Source organism: Trichosurus vulpecula, chromosome X (assembly GCF_011100635.1).
Source record: "Trichosurus vulpecula isolate mTriVul1 chromosome X, mTriVul1.pri, whole genome shotgun sequence".
Taxonomy (NCBI): domain Eukaryota; kingdom Metazoa; phylum Chordata; class Mammalia; order Diprotodontia; family Phalangeridae; genus Trichosurus; species Trichosurus vulpecula.
The window spans coordinates 45,944,954-45,969,149 of record NC_050582.1 but is presented as its reverse complement, the minus strand read 5'-3'; the positions used below and the strand labels follow the sequence as shown (position 1 = coordinate 45,969,149).

At 40.7% G+C, this 24,196-nt stretch overlaps 1 protein-coding gene across 3 annotated transcripts in view; it reads right to left on the bottom strand.

The window, feature by feature from the left end:
* The window catches only part of SMARCA1 (SWI/SNF related, matrix associated, actin dependent regulator of chromatin, subfamily a, member 1), a gene marked incomplete at its 3' end in the record, with an annotated part of 90,198 nt that overhangs the window by 4,558 nt on the left and 61,444 nt on the right, over positions 1-24,196 (bottom strand). For all 3 annotated transcript variants that reach the window (XM_036740185.1, XM_036740184.1, XM_036740186.1), the window contains 3 exon segments: positions 8,133-8,255; positions 18,581-18,694; positions 18,959-19,069. In XM_036740185.1, the coding sequence (XP_036596080.1) occupies positions 8,133-8,255; positions 18,581-18,694; positions 18,959-19,069 (348 nt within the window).

Sequence of the window (24,196 nt, the reverse complement as noted above, 5' to 3'; positions counted from 1 at the left end):
AAGTAAATCATTTTTTAACTTCAGTTAAAATGCTGGAGAAATGTTCCCACCTTAGACTGAAGACCATAGCAAGGCTAGGAGAGGACACAAAAGACCCTCCCACCATCATCAGCAGAAGCAGCCGCAGCAGCAGTAGCCTATGGCAGAGGCTAAATGCAATAATCCCTTTCCTTGCCCTCTAACGGCAGGAAAAGGTGAGGGAAGAGATGATTCCCCCAGAAGAGAAATATTGACAGAGGACTGACACGCAGACAACAGATAACCAACATGGAACTAGTCCCCTCAATGTTTCGAGCCCATTATACTTTTTCTCTCTACTCCAGCAGAAACCAGGCAGAAATGGTTAAGTACACAGAAGAGGTGGAGAATATGGCCAGATGTTTTAAAGAAGCAATAAAGAAAAACTTGGAAGCATGGAGGTCTGGATTTCCCAGAAGCTCCTACACGTTCCATACATCAGGGCTCACATACACAACAAGCACTAAGTAAAGCTCCCACTATGCACCAGGCATCGCACTAGAAATACAAAGACAAAAAAATGAAACAGTCCCTGACCTCAAGAAGTTTATGAAAATGTCTTTTAAATCCACAAACTGTTTCATTTTGTAGTTTGAATTTCTGGATAAATGTTTCTTTGATTGGAATCCAGCAATTTTGAATGGCAGCCATTTTTCTAAACTGTGGTCAGTCCACAGAGCTTGCTGATATGTTAAAAAAAACACATTTGTTTCCATTCAAATGTTAAGAATTTGGATGTATTAGTGCAACAAAAACTAGGGAAATATGGAACAGAATTTATCCCCCAAATCTTTGTCACTCTCTACATGTTATTCCAAACCACTGTACTTAAATCACTTAACTGTACTTAAAAGGATATTGGAAAATTGAATTTGTATAAATATCATACTGTCTCCATAATTTCACTAAAAGATATCACACTATAACTAAGTGTTTTAACTGATCAGGGTATTAATTAACATAACTTAGAAGTCACCAGGGGAGAAACTTTACATATACACTCATTCAAGGGTGTCAGAGTAAATGTTTAACAACTGACTCTCTGAGGGAAAAAAAAACATATGCCTCAGGACATACTTTTAAGTTTAATCTGTGTTATTAACATTTTTTCCATCACTTTCTAGACTACACAATCAACAAAACAATAAATCAAGCCCTGACTTTTTTCCAAGGTGTAGATAAATGCTCACACTGAAAATCTGACAACCAGCTGCTCACCAACAAACAGGAACTAGCTGTAGCACATCCCTGCACTCAGCACCCCCTGGCCCCCCTAAAAAATCTAATTTTTCAAAATACACCATTGACTGCAAAACAGCTCAAGTAAGCTAGAAAAGATTTAAGAGGATCTTAAACCTAGTGCTTCCCCCCTGTCCACCTTGCTATTCCTCCTTTTTCTTAAAAAGAAAAAAAATGTAGTTCCCTTTTAGGGTAATAAATTCACCTACTGAGAGTGGTGGGGAGACCTCCTAGCCTCTATATTACTCCTTAAACTTGCTCTGTTCAAATGCATTCAGCAATCTTCATTCATAATATAGCAACTAGGCAAGCCCAGTAGAATTTATAAGAGCATAACAGCATAGCTCCATTTTTCTGCGTTCGGGAAAAAATGAAAATAAGATATAAATATGGCAATGCTTTGATTCACTTCTGTGAATGTTCCTAATGTGCTGTAAACTGACTATAATTTCAAACTAGACTTTAGCACCTGTGGGCACTCAATTTGAAGAATAACAAATATAATTTTTAAAAATTCACTAAAAGTACATTAACAATGTACAACAAAACATATAGCAAATAAAAAAAAAACTCACTTCCAGCCATGGTCTACCTTCTAAAACAAGAGAACTTCCCTATCACAAAACCTTATACATAAGTAGGTATTCAAATATTGATTCAACAAATGGATGAATCTTGCTGAAGTGGGACTAGATCGTAGAGAAGCCTAAAAGAGGTAAGAAGTAAGAAGAGTGGAGGAAAAACAGCAATTCTCGCAAAGGCCTTGCAAATTAAAAATCTTTGAAACAGAAGAATGGATGAGGTGAACTCTGTAGGGAAGTCTTATCTGAGTTGGGAAAGAGAAGGGTTAAACAAAAGGGAAAGACCAAAAGAATAAAAGGAAATTCAAAGACATTAAGGTTAGGAAAAGTAATGAGAGGGAGGAAAGCCTCAAGGAAGAGAATGGGTTCAGGTTAGTATAAGTAAAAGAGATGGGAGAGACAAAATTAAGTACTGACTTAACAGGTAAATTTATATTTTGTGTGTGTCTGTGTGTGTGTGTGTGTGTGTGTGTGTAAATACACACACACACATATGTATTTACATATATACATATATATTTACATATACACACATGCATAATTCATATATACTTATGTAAATTTATATTTAATATATACAAAGCTAAAGGAAGAAAACAAACTTAACAATTATAACCCTAAATGTGAATGGATTAAATTTCCCCCAAAAGAGATAAAATAGAGGAAATGATAAGAAAACAACACCTAAGGATTTGCTCCTTAACAAAAAAAAATGCATTTTAAAAATATAGACACATAAAGGGTGAAAATGAAGGAAGGGATAGAAGAAAATCTATTCTGCTTCAGGCTACTATAAAAAGCCAGAGTTGCAATCATGATCTCAGATAAGGCAACAATGAAAATTGAAAAAGTCAAGAGAGACAAACAGGGAAACTGCATTATGCTTAAGGGCACCCGCAGACAATGAAAACAGCAATAGTAAATGTATATGTACCAAGTTGCACAGCAGCTAGTTTTAAAAATCATAAAGAAATGTAAAAAGGCAGCTATAACAAATGTCTCCTTTTACAGACTTCATACAAAATAAAATGGGCAAAAACAAAGGAAATGTGAGCAAAAGATACAGGTCTAAAAGAATATGAAATAATGACATACTAAATAAGAACTGGGTCAAGAAACAAACCTTAGAAACAAGAAGCAATTATGTTAAAGACAATAACAATGAAACAGCATACCAAAACTTTGGGGATGACAGTGCAGCAGTCTTCAGATGAAATTGTTTATTTCTGAAAACTTATATTTACAAAATAGACAAAGAGATGATCAATGAACAAAGCATGCAACTTAAAAGACTAGGAAATAAATTAGCAACTCAAACAAATACAAAAGAAGAAATCTTTATAAACTTAGAGAAATACAGAGATACTAAAACATTTTAGAGAGATTAACAAAAATCAGTAAAATGTTAATCTGATATAAGGAAAAGATAGAGGGAAAACAAATTCACATCAGAGAAGAAATAAAAATCATCAAGAACTACGACATATAACTATATTCCAAAAAGACTGATTATTCAGTAGACTAGGATCTACAAGAATATAAAATAACCAAACATAACAAGAAATAGAGGGCTTAAACAACCTACTATCAGAAAAATAAATAAATTAAAAATAAATTAATAATAAATAAGTTAACTGCCAAAAGGAGGTTGGGAAGAGAAACCCAGGCCAGATGGATTTATAAGTTTAAGTTCCATCAAGCATTTAAAGAGCAATTAATACCTATGCTATGTAAATTATAATTAAAAGAGAAAACACTAACCAAATTCCTTTTATGAGATAAATATGGTCCTAATATAAAAAAGGGACAAGGCAGAGAAAGAGAATGATAGGCCAATCTCGGTAATGAATATTGATGCAAAAATTCAAATTCAATCCATATATCTGGAAAATAATTCATTGTAACCAAGTAAGAGTCATATCAAGTTGCTAGGCTGGTTCAACAATAGGAAAACACAAGGGTAATTAATCATACAAGCAACAATACCAAAAACCACACAACTATTTCATTAGGTACAGAAAAAATCTTGGACAAAAAAAAAAAAAAGAAAAAATCTTGGACAAAAAAGTGCTCATTTATGTTACAAACTCAAAAAAGCAAAGGTATGGAAGAGCCTTTCTCTTATGTGATCAAAAGCGTCTATTTAAAACCAAGATCTTTTGAAATCAAGGAACTCAAGAAGCTTTCACAATACAAACAGGAATAAAGCAAAAGACCCACCTTCCCTCTGCTATCTTTTGATATAGTTCTAGAAATGCTAGCTATGGCAATGAAGGAAGTATTTATTAAGTGCTTAATATATGCAAAACACCGTGCTGAGCACTGGGGATACAAACAGAGAAGTCTCGGCCCTCACAGAGATATACTGTAACACAGCAGACACCACCTAGGGAAGATCTTGGATATAAATCAGATGGAAAAGTAGGTCCCATGTTCCTTAAGGTACAATGACAAAGCAGATGGTGACGCCTCTTCCTTGATGTCATCACCACTGATAAAAACCCATCAGTTTCTAATGTTGAACCATTTGACAATCCCAAGGATTTTGGTAGGGCTTCCTTTCTGGGTCTTTGGGAGCAGTGGCCAGGCTACATCTCCACAGGGGTTGCTTCCCAGGATGGTGGCTGAGGGGCTAGAAGCATTGTAACTCCCAGGCTATCTGGTTCAGTATCCCCAGCCATCCCTGTCAATATCTGAAAGAAGACAGTGGTCAAGGCTTCAGTTAGACTGGCTGTCGTTTGCCAGGCATAGTTGGACCTTCCTTCAAAGGAGTTATTTCCCTGGGGCTGTGAGGGCTAGGCTAGAAGTAGGACTGGTCATCTGGGGAGGTACTGCCATTCCCAGAACTCCTAGTGGTGGCGACTGGTTGGTAGTTGTTACTGGTGTTCAGAAAGAAGGTGTATCCATTCTACACATGATTTCTCCCCTCAACCAAGGCTGTGAGGACTAGGCTGGAAGCGGGTCTGTTGGCTTAGGGGGCTCAGGATCCTGGGATGTCTACATCAGGGTGTCAGGATAGAGACTGTTGCCAAGGTGGCAGAGGTGGTGGTGGTGTTTTGACTTACCTAGCATATGCTGCCTTCTGTCTTTCCTAAAGGGTGCCCAGCTGCTTCAGCTAGGGCAGTAACACAGAGAATAAATTCAAAGACATAAGCTTAGGTAAAGAAGAGACAAAAGTATCCTTATTTGCAGATGACATGCTGGCATACTTAGGAAAGCCCCAAGAAGCAGCTTAGAAATTAAGTAAGATGGCCAAGAGCAAGAATGCGAGGTACAAAATAAATCCACCATTTCTAGACAGTACAACCCCAAACCAGAAAGCAACAATAACAAGAGAAATTTCCTTCAATATAACTACAAAATTCATAAAGTATCTTGGAAATAACCTACCAGGAGGACACCATTAAGATGTGTACAAATACAACAACAAAACTCTCTTTATAGAAGAGATATTCATAGCTCATTGTCAGGCCGTGCCAAATAAAAAATCTCAATGCTTCTTAAATTTACAGATTTAGTTCTGTGATAATCAAATTACTGAGGGGAGACTTTCTACAACTAGTCAAGCAACTAACAAAATTTGGTTGTAAGAACAAAAAAATCTAGAACCTCAAAGAGAATAAAGAAAAATGTATAAATGAAAGATAAATAGGATTCTTAGGCCTCAAGGTAAATGAAAAAGCAATAGCCAAAAAAACTAGTTGGTATGGGTTACAAAACAGAAATAAAACTTAGTAGCATTGACTAGATAAACATGAAACAAAGCTTACACCCCCAAAAGGAGATGTTGTTCAGTCATTTTAGACATGTCCACAACTCTTAGTGACCCCCGTTTGGGGTTTTCTTGGCAGAGATACTGGAGTGGTTTGCTATTTCCTTCTCCAGCTCATTTTACAGATAAGGAAACTGAGACAAACAGGGTAAAGTGACTAGTCCAAGGTCACACAGCTAGTATCTGAGGCCACATTTGAATTCAAGTCTTCCTGACTCCAGCCTCAACAGGCTATCCACTGTGCCACCAGCTGCCCAAAAAGGAGGACAATATTTGATAATCTTAAGAATATAAATAGGGGAAAACTCTGCTCTTCTTAAGTGCTGGGAAGACTCTGGAAGGCAGAAATCAGAGTAAGAACAACGGCATCTTAAATCATAATGCCACAATAAGCTCAAAGTAGATGCACTATCTGAATATTTAAAACCACACCACAGGAAAATCAGAAGACAAGAGCAAGATTGGGTACCCTCCACACCAAAGGCTAGAGGAGAATTCTTAACTAAATAAGAGATGAAGGATAACATAAAAGATAAAATGGGCAATTTTGACTGCGTAAAATTAAGACACTTTCACAGGAATGAAATCAATGAAGATAGAATTAGAAAAGAAACAGTAGAGAGTAGAAAAATATTTGCATCGATTTTTGGCCATAAAAATCTGATATCCAAAATATAAAGAGCTGACTGAAATACTGGAGTAATGAGAGTCATTTCCCAATAGCTAAGTAATCATAGGATATGAACAGTTATCAAAAGAAGAACTGCAATCTCTAAGTGAACAAATGAAACTGTTCCAGATCACTGATAGTGAAAGGAATGCAAATTAAAACAACTCTGAGGTTTTACTTCACACCATGTAAAGTGGCAAGAAAGACAAAATATGGGAGTAGTTAATGCTGGAAAGGCCATGGAATGAAGGCTCACTGATGCACACTGTTTGTGAAGTCGTGAAGTGGCCCAAATGTCTTAGATAACCAGTTTGAAACTATGCAAGGAAAATGATTAAACTGTCCATGCCCTTTGATCCAGCAATGCTGGGCATATATTCTAAGAAAGTCAAAGACAGAAACAAAGATCCGATGAGGTATATTAAAATATTCAAAGTGCAGATATTTCTGATAGCAAAAAAAAAATAATAAAATGGAAAGACAGGTATTCATTGATTTGGGAATGGTTAAAAATAAAAAACAAACAAAAAAACCTATGATGTAAGAATATAATGGGAAATTGTTGTACAGTAAGAAAAGATGAATGAGTTCAGAGAGGTATAATATTTGTATGAACTGATGCAGATCGAAATAAGCTGAACCAACAGGATGATATATACGTGACTACAGCAATGAAAAGATCAGTAAAAGGAAGCCAACCATAATCATAAGAATCATAATATCCTGAAGAAGAAATAAAGAAACATATGTGATGGCTCCCTCCTTTATAGCCAGAAGGTGGGGATCCTGGGGCAGAATGATATAGACAGTACAAGACATAGTTCCACATATTATATGTTTTTGCTTAATTGTTTTGCTTTGTCACAAGGCATCAACAGGCCTGACAAAAGGAATCAATAAAACGTAATTTTTTTAAAGAGGTACTATCTTATTTTACAAAAACCTTTTAAGTCCAACTTCTATCTGTCATTTACTTTACAACTGTGCTATTTAGAACACACAATAAAGCAATAGTTACATAAAACCACAGTTATTTTGTTTAATTGGAAAAGTTCTCAATCTGATAACTGTGAACTTTTAATTATTCAGCAATCAATGATCACCTTGGAAAAAATTCTATTTCTGACTGAAGGATGAGACATAAACAACTACATGAGAAATCTTTCACAGTTACAGTCAAAACCTTCCTCCAAAGGTAAAAGAGTTCTAGGTTTTCCTCTGAGAATTACAAGATCACTCTAGAAATAAAGATTGATGAATAGGGTGTGTTTTGAGATGCCAATTATTATTAATCAGCATAAGCGATTTAAATATCAAAAAATAAAATAAGAACTTTCTATCAGGATAATTAAATGACTTTAAGATAAGAAAAGAAAATATAACAGTTCTTTTAAAAAAGGTTGTTGTAAAAGATGTTTCAGATTGCACTGGAATTCCTTTATAATCAGTATGTTAGAGAGGATTTGTCTTTTAAAATCTTGAAAGGATTCAGAGGCCCAACCCAATGGTTTTACAGATGAGGAAACTAAGGCCCAGAGAGAAATGATTCCCTGGAGTTTAGGAAACTAGGTAGCAGTAGAGCTTTGTGCCTGGGGCACAAAGCGTGCAGGACCAAGCTAGGCCGAGGAGGGCCTTAACTGGAATACAACTGCTAGCAGATGACGAGCGGCTCACAAATACAAGGATGTCTGCTAGAAAAGAATATTGGCAAAGTGCCTCTGAGCTCTTGTCACCTGTAGAGTCAGGAGAAGGGGCTCTGTCGTTCACCCTTTCTTTCCTAAGTGTGTCGAGTGTGCCTCGTGACTGTCTGGGGGAAGAGTTTACAAGTCTAATCAGATAGAGAAATTTTTACTTGAGTGAGAAGTTTTTCTTTCTCCTCAGTCTCCTCAGATGTGTGAGGCTCGGCTTCATCAATCTTCTTCTGCTCCTCTTTCTGAGCCTGGGCTGAATTGGGGAGTTCAGGATTCCTTGGCACCTACAAATCAGCACAGCAAAGAGTAATGAGCAAGCGGTTAGGGAGCGCTCTTCTTGTGGCTCTAGACACACAGCAAGCTTAATGAATGACATAAAGTCTAAACACATGGAGATAGCCTTTGCCACATTTATTACAAAAGGAGCCATTTTGTCTGTCATGAAATTCTCGTAATGAAAATCGTTTTTTAAATGTGCCACCTAGTGATTGTACTAAAAGCCTATTCTGGACTACCTCATTATACTCCAGATCGGAGTATGCCATGTGATCAATTATGTCTCCTATGTACACAATAACATATAGGGTATTCTCTCTTTCTCACTTTAACGGAGAAATCTTAGAACATGGAAATCAGGCATTACCTTCCCCTCTCCTCCCAATACCAGCATCACACAAGACATTCTCAGCTATCCAGTATTTGTCCCTAGACTCCCGGATCGGCTTCAAAAATGAAAGTCCACACCTGACCCCTGCCAACCCAGTCTTTGGGTAAGAAGCATTGGAAAGCCAAAGCCTACACACAATGGGTTATGTCTGGTAAGTCAGTCACACAAAGGCAGAAGGTACTCTGCCTGGCCATTGCTGTCTATAAACCAGCCCATTTTTTTTAAAATGTGAAAGCTTAATACAGGAGGGCAGTGATAGGAGCCTAGAGAGACAAGAGAGAAAAAAAGTTGAGAAGTGGTCAGAGAGGAAGAGACGGTAGACACAGCATGGATTCACAATACTGATGGCAGAGAGCAGAAGACATGATAGGGCTGGCAGTAGCCGGTGGAAAAGCGAAGCAAAGACGGAGACAGCAGTAGCTCGAGCCAGAAGAGACAGGGTGGGAGTGGGGATGGGGGCAGGAGGAAGACACAGCAAGTGGTAAACACTGACAAGGGAGTGGCCAGAGCCAGAGGTAGAGAAGGGACAGCATATCTCAGCTGAGGGAGGCCAAAATTCCTAAGAGGAAGAGGGCACCACACTCACGGTAGGGACAATCATCATGTCGCTACATACACATAGTCTGAAGCACAATAACAGGTCATTAACCCACCTCTATGTCCCTATCTATGACAGCCAGGTTTACAGCTACATCTAATAAAAGGGAACATCATTTAAGATGGCACTCCATGAGATCGTAAAAAAATTTCTGTTAAAAAAAAAAAGCTTCAAAACTAAAAGGTGTCCTTAAGGAAAACAGAATTTCATTCCCTATGGGTAGCAGGTAATCCCCCTGTAATAGGATTCTTTTATATGTGAATGCCATAGAATATCATATTGCTCACTTTCCAGGTGTGATTATGTTTGATGAAGATGTGGGGAGTTGGAAAACAAGGCCTTTTTAATTTAACACCCAAGTGACCATTCTCACCTAAGCTTAGCACAGAATCATGAAAACAAAACACTTGACCTTTAAAGGCTGAATGTAATACAGCAGAACAAAGAGAAGCATCTGCCGTGTTTAAGATATATTAGAACTGTATTCTTTCTCAATTTGTTGTTTTAAAAAAAAAAACAAATCTGTAGGTCCAAGTGTTCATGGGTAATTTAAGTATTACTCTAAAATATCTAATACAAACATTTTCCTTTTGACATGATCCAGTTTTGGCTTATTTTGCCCACCTTCCCCCACATTACTTACTGTCTTTCACTGATGCACTGGTCAACCTGGCAGCACTCACCTTTCCCGAGCTCATCCTTCTGGTCTCCAGGCTTTTTGCTCACACCTGGAAAGTATGGCCCCTTCCTTCCTTCCTCACCCATGAAGCTTTCTGTTATCTCCACCACCTCGCTCCTCCCCTCCTCCCCCAGAAGTAACCCTCCCTCCCCTCCAAACTCTTTTGTAAAACCTTTCCGGTTCCCCTAAAATGCCACTTACCATAGTCTAATTTATCTTACATAGCTACTTATGTGTTTGTCTTCTGGGATCACAGGCAGAAGGCTAGAAATCCCTGAGAAGCCATGAAGTCCAACCCCTTCATTTTACAGAGGGGAAAATGGAGGCACAGCTAACCAGATTATAAAGCTTCTTAAGAACAAAGATTGTCTTATTCAGCTTTCTATTCCCCCCTCAGAAAGCTCTGAGCTTGAACATGGTAAAGTTTAATACATGTTTGTTGAATGCAGCACATATAACTCAGAAGATTAAAATTCTTAATTTCTTACCTTAAAATAAAGATATTGATATGTGTAGGGGAAGACTGGATCGAAAAAGCAAGCCGGCATATTGTATGAGCTATTGGGACAGGACTGTGCCCAAGTTCAAAAACCACAAAAAAATACCAGCCCCAGCAAAAACATGCAAGCAAAAACAAAAACCAAAAAAGCAGGATATGGCAGGATGCAATTCAGGGTGTCCCTATGGGATGGCCCTCTCTCCTCCACAGTTAAGTTCTGCTGCTCTATGATACTCCTTTGGACAAAGAGCTAACTTGCCTATATAGAAAAGAAACAAAGTAAAGAACCTGTAATATCACACATTCAAATAGAATAATAGGTAAGAAACTCGAGTAAATGGTTTTGATCAGTGATAGATATGAGAGCATTTGGCAGAGCTAGGGAGAAAGAGAAAGAAACAAATGTATACAACAAGGTCAGGAGAAGAGGCAAAAACGGAAGGCAAGGACAAAAAGAACAGATATGAGCCCAAAGCAAGGAAGGCCAACTCATGATGTAATGGTTGTGGCCATGAAGGCTTGAGAAAGGGGAGGGCAGGACACTCGGAGCTTTGGCCCCTGGACTGGACACTTGGGCCCATCTAAGACAACCAGCAAGGGGCCTTGGCAATGAGGGAACTGTGGTCTGCCCTGTTCTCTCCTGGCCAATAGGTCTATCACCCATTCTCCCAGATAGTGGGAGAAAGAGGTACCAGATACCTCGGTGTCTGATCGAAATGTCCCAAGTCCCCTACCATAGGGTCAGGAGTTAGTTCAAGGACAGGGCTCATGGCTGGAGAGGCAACCTACCAAAGGGTAATTCCTGGCCCCCTGGCCCTACCTAGAGCCCTGAAGGAAGGAATCCCAACCCTTTTTTGTGTCCTGGACCCTTTTAGCAATCTGGGGAAGCCTATGGACCTCTTCTCCAAAAAGATTTTTTTAAGTGCATAAAATCAAATGTGTAGGATTTACAAAGGAAACCAATTATTTTGAAATCCAGTTATCAATTTTTTTAAATGCAGTTCAAGGACCCCAGCTTAAGAGCCCTTGCTGGATGGGGAGCATCTGTCCTCACCTGCTTACAGGGAGAGCTCAGAGTACCCTTAGCCCAGAATTGCCGGCCCTTTAGGGATAGGAAAAAGGAGCTGGGAATCCTGTGCCCACACCACCCCCCACCTTCACCAACACAATAAAATGCTTGCTTTTTACTCTGCGAATGCTCTACCTACACATGGGGGTGTGGCAGGGAGTGGGGGGTGGGGTGGAGAACCAGACCTGTGACTCCATAGGGAATCTTATGGAATCATAGGGAACTCCTAAAAGGAAAATTCCTCTAGCAATGCAGATCCACACCTGGTGTGAAACTCCTAGGCTTAGAGAGATGCCTGGAACAGAGCAGGGAAATGACTCGAACCCAGATCTTCCTGACCCCTGAGGACAGCTCTGCCTAGTTTGTACTGCATTAATAAGTTTAATTCATTCTCCCTCACCAATACAACCTGTATGTCGGATTCATCTTCCCCAAATTGTTCCTTCATAGGATCATTCTCTATCAATCAGTCAGTCAACCAGCATTTATAAAGTGTCTGAGCTAGGCTCTGGGGACATGGGGGAGGCTGCCCTTAGAGGAGCTTCCCATCTAGCTGGGAGAGACCATAAGTTCCCATCCAGAGAGGATCATTTGGAAAGCAAAGCCACAGCAGCTTGGGGGGGCGGGGTGGGAGGGAAGGGGCGGAGGCAGGCAAGGTGGGGCCTCAAAGGAGCCAGAGTTCTAAAAGGTAGAGGCCAGGAAGGAGCTGTAAGGCCCGGTAAGTTGTGAGAAGAGGAATAATGTGTAACATAGCTAGAAAGATGGGGCCGGGATCAGGCTGTAAAGGGCTTTCAATGCCAAACAAGCCTTTCTCCTTGATCCTACAGGTAACAGCGAGCCAGTGAAGTTTACTGAGCAGGTGAATGACATGATCTAGGTGCAGCTATATGGAGGATGGTTTGGAGACCAGTTGTGAAGCTCATGCAGGGGCTATGTGGGTGGAAAGGGCAACATGTGAGAGATGCTGGGGAGGTAAAACCACAAGCTTTGCTAAGCAGTAAGACATGCCCCCCTCCCAGGACAGCCAGTTTAAAAAGACAGTCCTACTATTTGGGGCAACTAAAAAAAAGAGGGTCCTAGACAAACAAATCCTGCCTAATTCTTCATTTTTCGTCCCCACTCTTCTTTAGCTCCCCTGGCTCTTCCCAGGTCAGTCTCCTCCCCGTCTCCCAACATACTCAGCTCCTTCCCTTTTTCATGGGCTTGATGTCCTACGGGCCACCTGGAGTCCACATCCTCCCCCTTTCCACTTTGTATAACCAAATCCCTCACAGGATGCTAAAACCACCAAATTTGAGAGCTGGAAAGGGCCCGGGATGTCATTTAAAACAGCCTTTTCATTTTAAGGGTGAAGAAACTGAGGCAGGCTGAGGTTAAGTGATCTGCCCAAAGGTCACACAGCTAATTAAGTAGCCAAAGGCACTCTCCACTGTGCCACCTGGATGCCAATATTGGAAGGCAAAACAGTATCTTCCAAGGACTATAGAATATATTCTTTTAAAGAAAATATAAATATCAAAATAATGAACCTGTTCATCATTAAACTTCTTGGCAGGTAAATCCCAAAGAGTAAAGACATTTCCCTAACTTGCAATAGAAATTTTAAGCCAAGCTGTCCAGTATGACATCTTTAAAAGTTTCCAGTAAATAGTGTAAAACCTTCCCCTCTCACCCCCAGCCACTCCCTGGCCAAGTCACTTAATCTCAGCCTGCCTCAGTTTCCTCATCTTTGAAATGTGGATAATAATAGCATCTACCTCCAAGGACAGCCAGGAGGGTAAAATGACATAATATTTGTAGAATGCTTGCCAAACCTTAAAGTGATATATAAATGGTAGCTATCATTCTTCTAATTGTCAGAATGGAAAAGACTTAGTCACACAAAATAAAATGCCTATTCTTATTTAGAAATCCCACATAATCAAATATCCTACTCCAGGTACCAGTTAACTGAAACTGTGGAGTTTAGAACAATGAATATGTAATACAATGGATTCCAGGACCTACAGCACCATCAATTCTGAGAACAACGACTTCACTTAGAATTCAACCATTTGTGTCTCCTGCTTATTTGCCAAAAGCCTCAACACTGGAATAACTTTGAATGCCTGACCTTCTCTCCAAATCTGATGGAAGAGGTAGTTCTGAGGCTTTCAGCAAGTTCCAAAAATCTCCCAAAAATCTCTTAAAGTGGGCAGACAATTCACAGATTTTACTTCATCTGCTTCTTGGCAGCATTTGGCTTCTAATGGAGGTAAGCAGATAAATTATAGCCCTACTCCTTTGATAATGCTGACCGGATACTTCGAAGGGTTTGCCGATGTCTTGGTCGGTATGTTATCGTTTGGGGCCCAGATAACGGACAACTGCAATCTCCGAAAAGGAGATTTTAAAGGGAAACTCTGAGCACAATTTGGATTTCAAGGCAGCAAACTAAGCAGCATTTGATGAAGAGCTATAGAGTGGGGAGAGGCAAAGGGCCTTTTTTTGTCTTTAGCCCACGCTGGCGTTTTAGGCAGCATTCCACAGAAATATGGAGCGCAGGATTAGATGTGATGGCACATAAAATGAAAAAGTAACCTGAAATCACCTCAAACTCTTTTAGCTATACCTCTGCAAAATTGGTTGCACAGTGCTGCATCCCCCAAACTCATGAACATTACAGAACCAACCACCTTCCTGTGAAGCAGAGGCTTGCTACAGAATTCTGATTGAGAACAAATGGCCAAAGGTGTTTGCATTTTGCTCATTTACAGAGAGGAACCCAGGAAAATGCTTTCAGTCCACATCTCAAACCCAACTGTGCTACTATTTCTCTGAAGATTTCTAAGTGATGTTCTAAGAGGAATATAAACTGATAAACTCCAGAGACTGAATTATCCTCCCCCAGCATATGGAACTTGATGACTCTGGTGAATAGTGCTGAGAAGCTGGTGCTGCTTCTGAAAGATCTAGCCCCTAAGAAGGACTGGTTTACATTCTATTATTAACTTAAAAGCAGCAGTGGAGTCAGGAAGACACCCTCTGACATGTATGTTCTCACTGCCTCAGGCACCAAGATTATAAGTCACAGAAGAGATGTTGAACTATCTGGGTACTGGGAGGGCTGCCACACAGGTCTGGATCAAAATAAAATCTTACTAAATTATTTTTAAATTGAAAAATAACCACAAAAATGAGCTGAATTGTATCACTGAGTTAAAACATCTATGCCAGGGAGTGAACTGATCACTTGCGGAGTGCTTATTAACTACATATCCTTTTAACTGGATCATAACACCAGGATCAAGAATTAAACAAGCATTTCTAAAACTAAACATTTTACTCTGAGCCATTTATTAGAATCACAGCTCGCATTTACACAACAATTTAAGGTTTAAAAAGCATTTTCCTTATTCTGTGAGGTAGTTAGCATATATTATTATCCCCATTTTACAAATGGAGAAATAGAGTCTGGAAGGTTATATGTATTCAATATGACACGATCAGGAAACATGTAAGCCAGGACGTGAACTCAGGTCTCCCAAGTCCAGTGATCTTTTCGTTATACCAGACTGCCTCCCATCTATTCATTTTGAGATCTCAGATATGATTTATTATCATCTTGATTGTAACATATTATTTATCAAACGATAGTCAATGATCATTATTTAAAGATGTCTATCTTTGAGCCGATAAATTTTGGCCATCAGTAAGGACTGTATATGATCTCTAAGCATTCTACTGATTACTGGTTAATGAAAATAAATACAAATCTAAATGTGGCATTATTAGGCATTTCTGATTAAAGATCGGTAACACATGCCTCAAAATTAAGGGTAAAGTAACTCCCCCTCAATTAAATACTCTATAAAAAAAGATCTAGGACATAGCAGACACTTCATATATGCTTACTGACTGACTGATCCACCTTAGAAAAATCTGGAGTCATTTTCTTCCATGATCACTGAGAAACTGAAATAAGGAGAGGGTATGTTTTGTTTTGGGATGTTTACACTTAGCCTTCAATTAATCAAGGTTAGCTTTTAACTAATCAAATTAGTGAAAGAACACAAAGAAATCTCCATCTTAAGATATAAGTACTCACATAAAAGGAAAGGCTTTTGGGGGGACTCACCAGAGTGAATAATTTCTGCCCGAAGAAGTGGTTTCTGAACTCACAATGGAAGCGTTCCTGGCGAGGGTCACTACCCAGGAACCCTCGACCAAAATTGGCGATGGGTAAGATCTTCTGATCAAATCCCACCCTACCTCAAGACCAACAGAGAAATAGTCCCCAAAGCCCTGGTCTCTATGCTGCCCTCAGGCAACAGGAGACTTTCCCCACTCTCCCTGCGGTTGTAATTCAAGCCAAGAGAGCCTCAATTTCACTATTTAGTTTTTCTTTTCTAAACAGAGGCAGTCCTCGACTTACATAGATTGTGTTTGGAATGCAGAATGTATTTTCCCACTGAAACTATGTGATAAATGGGGCTTAGGTTCTCAGCTCAGGCCAACAAACCCAGCCTATTTCAGCCATGGCTACAAAACTGAACCACTGTTTATAGCCTCGTTTCTATGGGGAAATGCATTCTAAGTTCCGACTTGGGATGCCAAGCGCACATCTCTCTCTAATGTGACCCTAGCAGTGGGAATTCCCTCAGCTCCAAGCTGCTGGTGAAACAGGGGAGCTCATTAGAGCAGAAAAGAAAGCCAAGGCTTCTTAGGACTGCAGAAGAGGGTACAAAGCAGGGGTGGGGGTGGGTGGGTGGGGGGCGGAATGGTGGCAGAAAGCCCCACTCTCCCCTCTTCTCTCCTGCCAATTAACTTTTCAGGCAGAGAGCAAAAGGAGAGAGCGGCAGTGGGGGCCTCCAATATTCTGCCTTCCCCTTCCCCCCCCACTTTCCATTCTTGTCCTCCTTCTCATTCCCCCTCAACACTACCTCCCTGGGCAACAGCAGACATCACCCCACATACAGGCAACTGAGGGAAGGGAAGAAGCCAGAGAATGGGGGAGAAAAAAGAGTGGAAAAAAACCCAAAGCCATTCTTAGAATGCCAGACTGGGATAGCAATCAGGTACAGCTAAGTTGAAACTGGAAGTCGATTAAGTTAAATCTAGGATTGTACCCAAAATTCAATGTGTCCCACTGTTAGCCCTGTTAAGTTTCATCAGAGAGCCAAGTTACACTCTCTAGGACAGGAGTGGAGAATCTGAAACCTTAAGGCAACATGTGGCCTTTTAGGTCCTTAAGTGCAGCCTTTTGACTGAATCTAAATTTTACCAAACTGTAAAATTCAGATTCAGTCAAAAGGTCACATTTAAGGACCTAGAAGGCTACATGTGGGGCCTTAAGGCCACTGGTTCCCCCCCTCCGAGGAACTTGGGGTGGTCCAGTGTGGGGTGGAGGATGGCTGGCTACCCAGCACTCCGGAACTGCTTAGCTGCTGTTCCTTGCCCCCCCCCCTTCCTGTGAACATCCCATCCCCCTCTCATTAGGTCACAGTTGCCATGCTCACAGGCCTTGGGTCATCTTTGGGCTGCAGAATGCCATGTGATCAGATCTGAAGCTTAAATGGTTCAGCCCCACTTTGAGGTCTATGAGGGGGTTCATGAATCAAATGCTAGGCCTCCTTTTCAAGTCTTCCTTCTGATTAGTGTGGTAAATATCAGATTTTAAAATGTGAATATTATTCCTTCAAACTTTAAGAGACAATGTTTTTTCACCTCCTTAAATCTCTATGCACCTTTGTTACAAGAGTTTTGTTTTTCTTTTCTTGTTTTCAGTAGAGAGGAGTAAGAGGGAGAGAAAACTGATTTGTGTTCATTAAAAAAAATACAATGTCATTTAAAAAACCTGACTTCTTATAACCCAGTTCACTGAGACAAAAACATAATGATGTGCTTATTAATTTGGTGATTTTTATCTGGTTGAGTTTTTAATAAGAAGAGGGCCTCCATGTTCAGGCCCAGGCTAGAGTGTACTGCCTCTTCAGTCCCCAAAAACACCTCACCTACATTCACTCCCACCTCATCATCTTTCTTTTCTTAAAAACTGCTTGTAGTCCTGTTCTCTTGGGAGTTTTCCAGAGGGGCAGTGCTGCTTTTCTGTTTATTGCTTTGAAAACCTGAAGATATGTTTTATCCAGTCCTGTTGGTTTCAAGAGAGTCACATTTCTAACTATTTCCTCCACTGGTCTCTAACCAGCCCCCTGTTCCTGGACGGGCCAGAAGTTTTCTGAAACCTAAGTAAGGCTGTAGGTAGGCTTGGGTCTTCTTGGTTGGGCTCCTTTTCAATATTTCACCACATTGCAGCCTAATCTAAAAAGCCTTCCTACAGCTCCATACTCCAACTCTACAACTGTCAACATAGAGCGTTTCTGGACCCTTGGCAGCTATCAACCTCTGCTCCCTGAAAGTCACAATCCAATGCACATATACATAAAGTTGAGGATTTTAACAAATGCAAAACAGGTATGTGGTTGCTACTGTTTATTTTCTCCTATGGTTATAGACATCTATTTTTTTTACCAGCCCTTCACAAATTAATTTATTTCTCAACCTCTGGAAATAGCCTGCCCCTCTTACTTAATTCAGTGAACACATTCTAACTTAATGGCATTTAGCTCAGCTTGAAAACGGGCCCTTCACCTATTCTGTGTTATGTCCTAAGATGACTTGTCTGAAATGTGTAAACTTGTTATCATTCCTACTGAAGTGACCCCAAAAGCAAACACACAGTCCACTAAGAACTATCCCCAAGTATAAACAAAGAACCCCATGTATAGGCTTCAGCACCAATTTCCTTGACCTTAAATCATGGCCTTCCTTTTAATTACATACACAAATACCTCACTGAGGCTTTGTAAACAGTCATCACAAAATTCTACATTGATATCATGTTCGAATACCTCATAAAGTTCCATTCATCTCATTAAGTGAGAATTGGTGATCCAGGAGACTAAAGTGGTGATCCAGGAGAATTTCATGGCACCTTAAATCTCCTTTTCGTTTTATAAACACAGATTGCCCCTACTTACTTCAAATGAACCGATACTTTGACATTGCAAGAGAGTTCATTGCTCACTAAACAGGGATGGTAGAGAGGGAGGAATTACCTTATAACCTATAGTCTTCCGATAATAAAGAATTTCTTTTTCCAGAAGCTCAAATAAACGTGGTGGAAAGAATTGAAAATCTTGGATGTTTGGTTGTTTTGGTGGTCGGGGGGCCTGTAGAAGGAAATGGAAAAAAAAAAAACAATCCATAATGATACTTGACTCGTTTTGCTAAAAAAAGGAAATGACTGTGTATGGGGGACCCCTTTCTAACAGTTGCGTTGGGGCACAGGATTCCATCCCCCTTAAGGGTGTGTCAGAGCGGGCCTTTTGGGGCACAGTTGTTGTCCAACTCAAAGGAGCGAGATTTGGCTGGTGGGATGCTCTATTCTACATGGTACCAAGCCACATTCAGAATACAGAGCCAACTTCACTTACCTTTGGAACCTTCGGCTCACTGACACGTAAAGCCTCCCTGAAATAGGCATCCACCGCATAATTGGCCTTGCGTTCTCGCTTAGGAGGCTCTATCCACTCCATCATGCTGAGCTAGATAGCAAACAAAACCAGGAATTTAAGCATTTCCAAAACATGCTTGGAAAAGACAGCAGACAAAGATGCCTGAAATGAGAGGGAACTAATTGAAGCCCGATGCAAAAGTTGTAAATGGTACTTCATAACCTACAACGTCTCAAGAATCTGTGTTTCAACAAGCCTAATGAAAATTTCAATGGAAAGTCTCTGAACATTATACTAAAATTCTCTCAAACAATTTTGATGGAGTATCCGTGACCTCTGGGATACTAACATGAAAGGACTCTCCTATATTATGAGATGGCCTCAGTGAGTGAATTCTGAGGGTCAGGGGAACTCACAGACCTCTAGGGAGATACTGGATCAGTGGAACTGATACACTGATGAAAAGAATAAGAGGTAGAAAGGGTAAAGACTATGGGCCACATCACAGTAGGAGTCTGTCATACATCTATTGAAACCAAGAGAAAGAGGTGAATGGGGCGGGGTGGGGCGGGGCAGGAAGCAAGGATCACAATTAGCTGGAAAATATAATTCAGAACCCCCTTCTCTGCCACCACCCTACTCTGCACCTGGGCATGCTCCAGGATTTAACATTGTCTTCACCAGATTGCCCGCCCAGGTCCTTGGTGCTGTCACCTACCAGCCTCCAAGTCACTTCAAAATACACATGGATGTCCCTTCAAGGTCCCTTGGCCTCCCACTTCACCCAGCCTCCTCAACTGCCAAGACGTCAATCTTGACTCTACCTCAGTCATGCACATGGTTGGTCTTATCTTAGACCACACCATCATTCACAACAGCTCCCTCCATGGTCTTAAGTACTAAATTTCTCTCTTCTTGCCCTGCTTATCTTTTCATCTCTCTCTCCACCTCACTCCTAAACGTATTCTTCATCTTTACTACAACCTTTAGTTATTATTATCAACAACAATAATGGCTAACATTTATATAGCTAAGCACTTTACAATTATGACCTCATTTGAGCCTCACCACTACCTTGGGAGGTAGGTGCAATTATCCCCATTTTACAGATAAGGAAACTGAGGCAAGCAGCAGTTAAGCGACTAAGAGCTGGCCTTTTTGTAACACTGAGGTTTACAAATTGCTTTCTATACATTACATTAGTTATCTCTTTCAAGCCAGTACTACTGCTTCGAGTAGGTACTTCAACTCTCATCATCCTCATTTTGCAAATGAGGAAACAAAGTCAAAGATGTAAAGTGCCTTGGCCACAGGACCACAGCTAGTGTTAAGGGCAGGATTCAAACTCAACTCTCCCTGACCCCAAGTCAGGATAATGACTCCACTCACTACATCATGTTACCTCAGTTGTACTATCCCTTTCTCTGCTCCCAGGTCACCAGCCCTACTCTGGCCCTACTTTCTTCCCTTCAGACTCTTGATTCTGCAGTTATCCAATTCAACCATACATTCCACCCATCCCCAGTGCTCAGTTCCCCATCCTAACACTGCTCTCAGGCTGGATCACACCCTACTTTCGATTCATCCTGCTGAGATGCTTACCACAGTGCCCGGCACATAGCAGGCACTTAATGTTTGTTGACTGACTGACTGACTGACAAACACATCATGCCACTGTGTAGATTCACTACAAATTCAGGTTCCCTACTCTCACCTTGTCCCTTACTGCTACAGAGCAAAACTTGTAATCTTCCTCAATTGGTCAGTCATCTCCTTGAGCTCAGCAGCTGTTGTAAACTGTCTTTTCTCAAGTCTCTTGCCATTTTACAATTTTGTAGCAATGCTGTAGAGCCCCTGCAGAATGGAGGCTCACTGGGGATCATTTCATTCTTTTGTCGTTCTATCTCCAGTGCCTAACAGTACCCAGCACACTCGTTGTTCAGTCATTTACAACTCTCTATGACCCCATTTGGGTTTTCTTGGCAGAGATACTGGAGGGGTTTGCCATTTCCTTCTCCAGCTAATTTTACAGATGAGGAAACTGAGGCAAACAGGGTGAAGTGACTTGCCCAGGGTCACAAAGCTATAAGTGTCTGAGGCCAGATTTGAACTCATGAAGATGAGTCTTCCTGATTCCAAGCCTGGTGCTCTATGCACTATGGCACAACCCCCCCCACCCTAGGGGACAGTCAGTGTTTATTAAATGTTTCTCTACTTCTTTTGTTGAACTGGAAAGAAGATGCCCTTCTTGCTTTGGGCCTTCCCAATAAGTAAGACCTAATCTGGTTCTAAAGACAGACAAACCTCACGTGAAATGACCAGAGCATTTCTTGAAATTCCTTCCTCCTTTACAATACCACTCTCCCTTTTCTCCTCCTTCCCTGACTTCCCTCTCTATTAATTCTTCTTACTATCCTATCAGGCTTGTAAGGTTTGAGCTCTAGTCTTCTCTTATTCTTCCTCTAAACTTATTCCCTTAATAAATAGACTCAACAATCATCCCCATGTACAGGATCACTGTTCTAAAGTTGGAAGGTATCTCAGAAGCCATCTTCTCCAAGCCCCTCATTTTACAGGAAAGGAAACTGAGGCCCAAGGAGGTAAAAGGACTTGCCTAAGGTCACACACACAGGACCCAAGACCCATAATGAGAAAGGACAGTGGACGCCATATTTTACAGAGAAGGAAAAAGGTCCGGAAAAAGTGAAGGGGCTTGCTCAAAGTCACACAAAGAAACCTAGTTCTAGAGCTGAAAGGAACCTCAAAGGCCATCTAACCTCCAACTGCCTCACTTTACAGAGGGGGAAACTGAGACCTAGGGAGAAGTGCGCAAGGTCACCCAAGCAGTAAGCATCAGGAGGATTCAAACCCAGTTCTTATTGCAGAACCAGCTTACTCTCCACTATACATTACTTCCGATCTGTATTTTCAGCACTGACCTCTTAGCCTCTCTCTTATGCGAGCTCACAGTCACACTGAAAAAGTCTCAAACAGAATTCATTCTTTCCCCTGATACAAGATCTGCTTACCCTAAGCCATGAGAATCAACGTCATTACTTTATCGGCACACTTCAGATTTGTCAAGGTTAGCATTTAAGCAATATTCCTTCAAGTTTCACTTGTCTTCTCAGGGGAATATTTCCCACATTTTGAGAACCTCGCTAGAAAAATGGAAGTCACAAAATTTCAATGTAATCTTAGCTCAAAGTCTTTAGAGAAAACACCCTGCTTATTTATTATCGTGTGCATGAATGACTTCTTCAATTTTATAATATAACTGAGGTTTATGACCAAATGCTCAGGTTATAGCTACAGATCCCTCTATGTCTGTGTGAGGTGGAATTTATTGCTAAGAGACTTAGCAAGTTCACATAAAAATACCCAAGTAGATAAAAATTAGCTAAGTTACTTTTTGAAAAATCGGTTTGCTTCCTAGGAATGAAACAATGTTTTTACTGGTATTTAGCTTCTTACAAAATTAAATTTTTTCCCCTCAAATGTACAAAACATTCTTATTACCAATAAGCCCCTGGATACTATTTTCAAATTCATAAAAGTCCCACATAACGAGTAAAAGATAATGTAAAAAGAAGCTTTGCTCAAGGGTAATTCTACAGGTAAAATGCAGCTAGGCCGCCATCTCAACAGGAAGTCAAGAGCCAGGGACAGTAACTGAGCATCGGCAATATACTGGTTATGCTGTAAACTAAAATAGTAAAAGCTCTGATTCTTTGTAAAATTGACAAATAGAAGAAAAAATTATTACTAATATTCATTAGGCTAGTTTACAAAATGATGTATAATAAAACTTGCCAGGTTAAATAAGCATCAGCCTCCCTGATAATGCTGTCCCTGGGTTGCATTATATGGGGCTGCTTTATAGATGACACTATCAAAAAGTTCTTTTAGCATGTCTTAATTAAGTCCATATGTTAGAATGGAGTCTAGCTATAAAATGATGGTTGGACTAAACCATCTTCAAAGTCCTCTGGACCACCTTATATCAAAATGAATAACACAGAGATATCTCCAATTCAATATGCCCCCCAAACAGAACTCTACTATCTTTACCCCTCATCCCACACCCCTCTTCACAATTAAAGGACACAACCAACCATTCTCCCAACCCCTCAGGCTCCCAAACTCAGAGTCGTCCTGGCCTCCTCACTTGCTCTCACCCCCTCATAGCCAATCTGTTGCCAAGACCCATCGATTGCCCTCTTTGGCATCTTGGAAGCCCTGGTCAGGCACCTTGTACCTAAACTATTTCAGTGGGCTCCTGGAGGGGCTGCCTGCTTCAAAGTCTCTCCCCTCTCCAATCCAGCCTCCTCTCAGCTGCCAAGGTGATTTGCCTAAAGCACAGGTCCAACCAAGCCAAAGAAAGCCCAGCTTAATGATATTTCATTTCATTTATTATATTATAATCTTCAGTTTGGCTTTTAAAGGTTCTCTTAACCTGGTCCCCTCCTACCTTGCCGGTCTTCTCACACTTTCCTCCCTTCCACGTACTCTGGGATCCAGTGTCACTGGACTCCTGGCTGTGCCTTGCAAAAGACACTCCACCTCCTGACTCTGAGTATTTGCTCCGGCTGTCCATCACGCCTGGAACTCTCTCCCTCCTCATCTCCGCCTCCTGGTTTCCGTGGTATCCTTCAAGTCTTAGCTAAAGTCCAGCTTTCTGCAAGAAGCCTTTCCTGGTCCTCATTAAGCTTAGTGCCTTTCTTCTGAGAGTATATGCAATTCATTCTGGCTATAGATTGTTTGTATATATATAGTTCTTTGCACATTGTCTCTCCCATCAGAGGGTGAGTTCCTTAACAGTTTTTTGCCTTTCTTTGTAACCCTAGGGTTTAATGCAGAGTAGTGACTGGCACACAGTGGGTACTTAGTAAATGCTTGTCACTTGAACTGACTAAATGTTATATAGGTTAAGTTCCAATCAAATTTCATGATCATGAAAATCCTGGCTTGGTCATTTTAGGGGTGAGGCAAACAAATGCTGGAGTCAGCAAGGCCTGGATTCAAACACTCATTCAAACACTTGGTAAAATGTATGACCATGGGCAAAGCCTCTCATCTTTCTAGGTCCCAACTCCTCATCTGTAAAATGAGGGAGCTGGACTGGATAGCCTCTCAGGTCTCATCCAGCCTGAGCCTTCACCTGATGATCCCATGTGGCCTTATATTCTTTTAATTTAATTCACTTCACTTCAATAA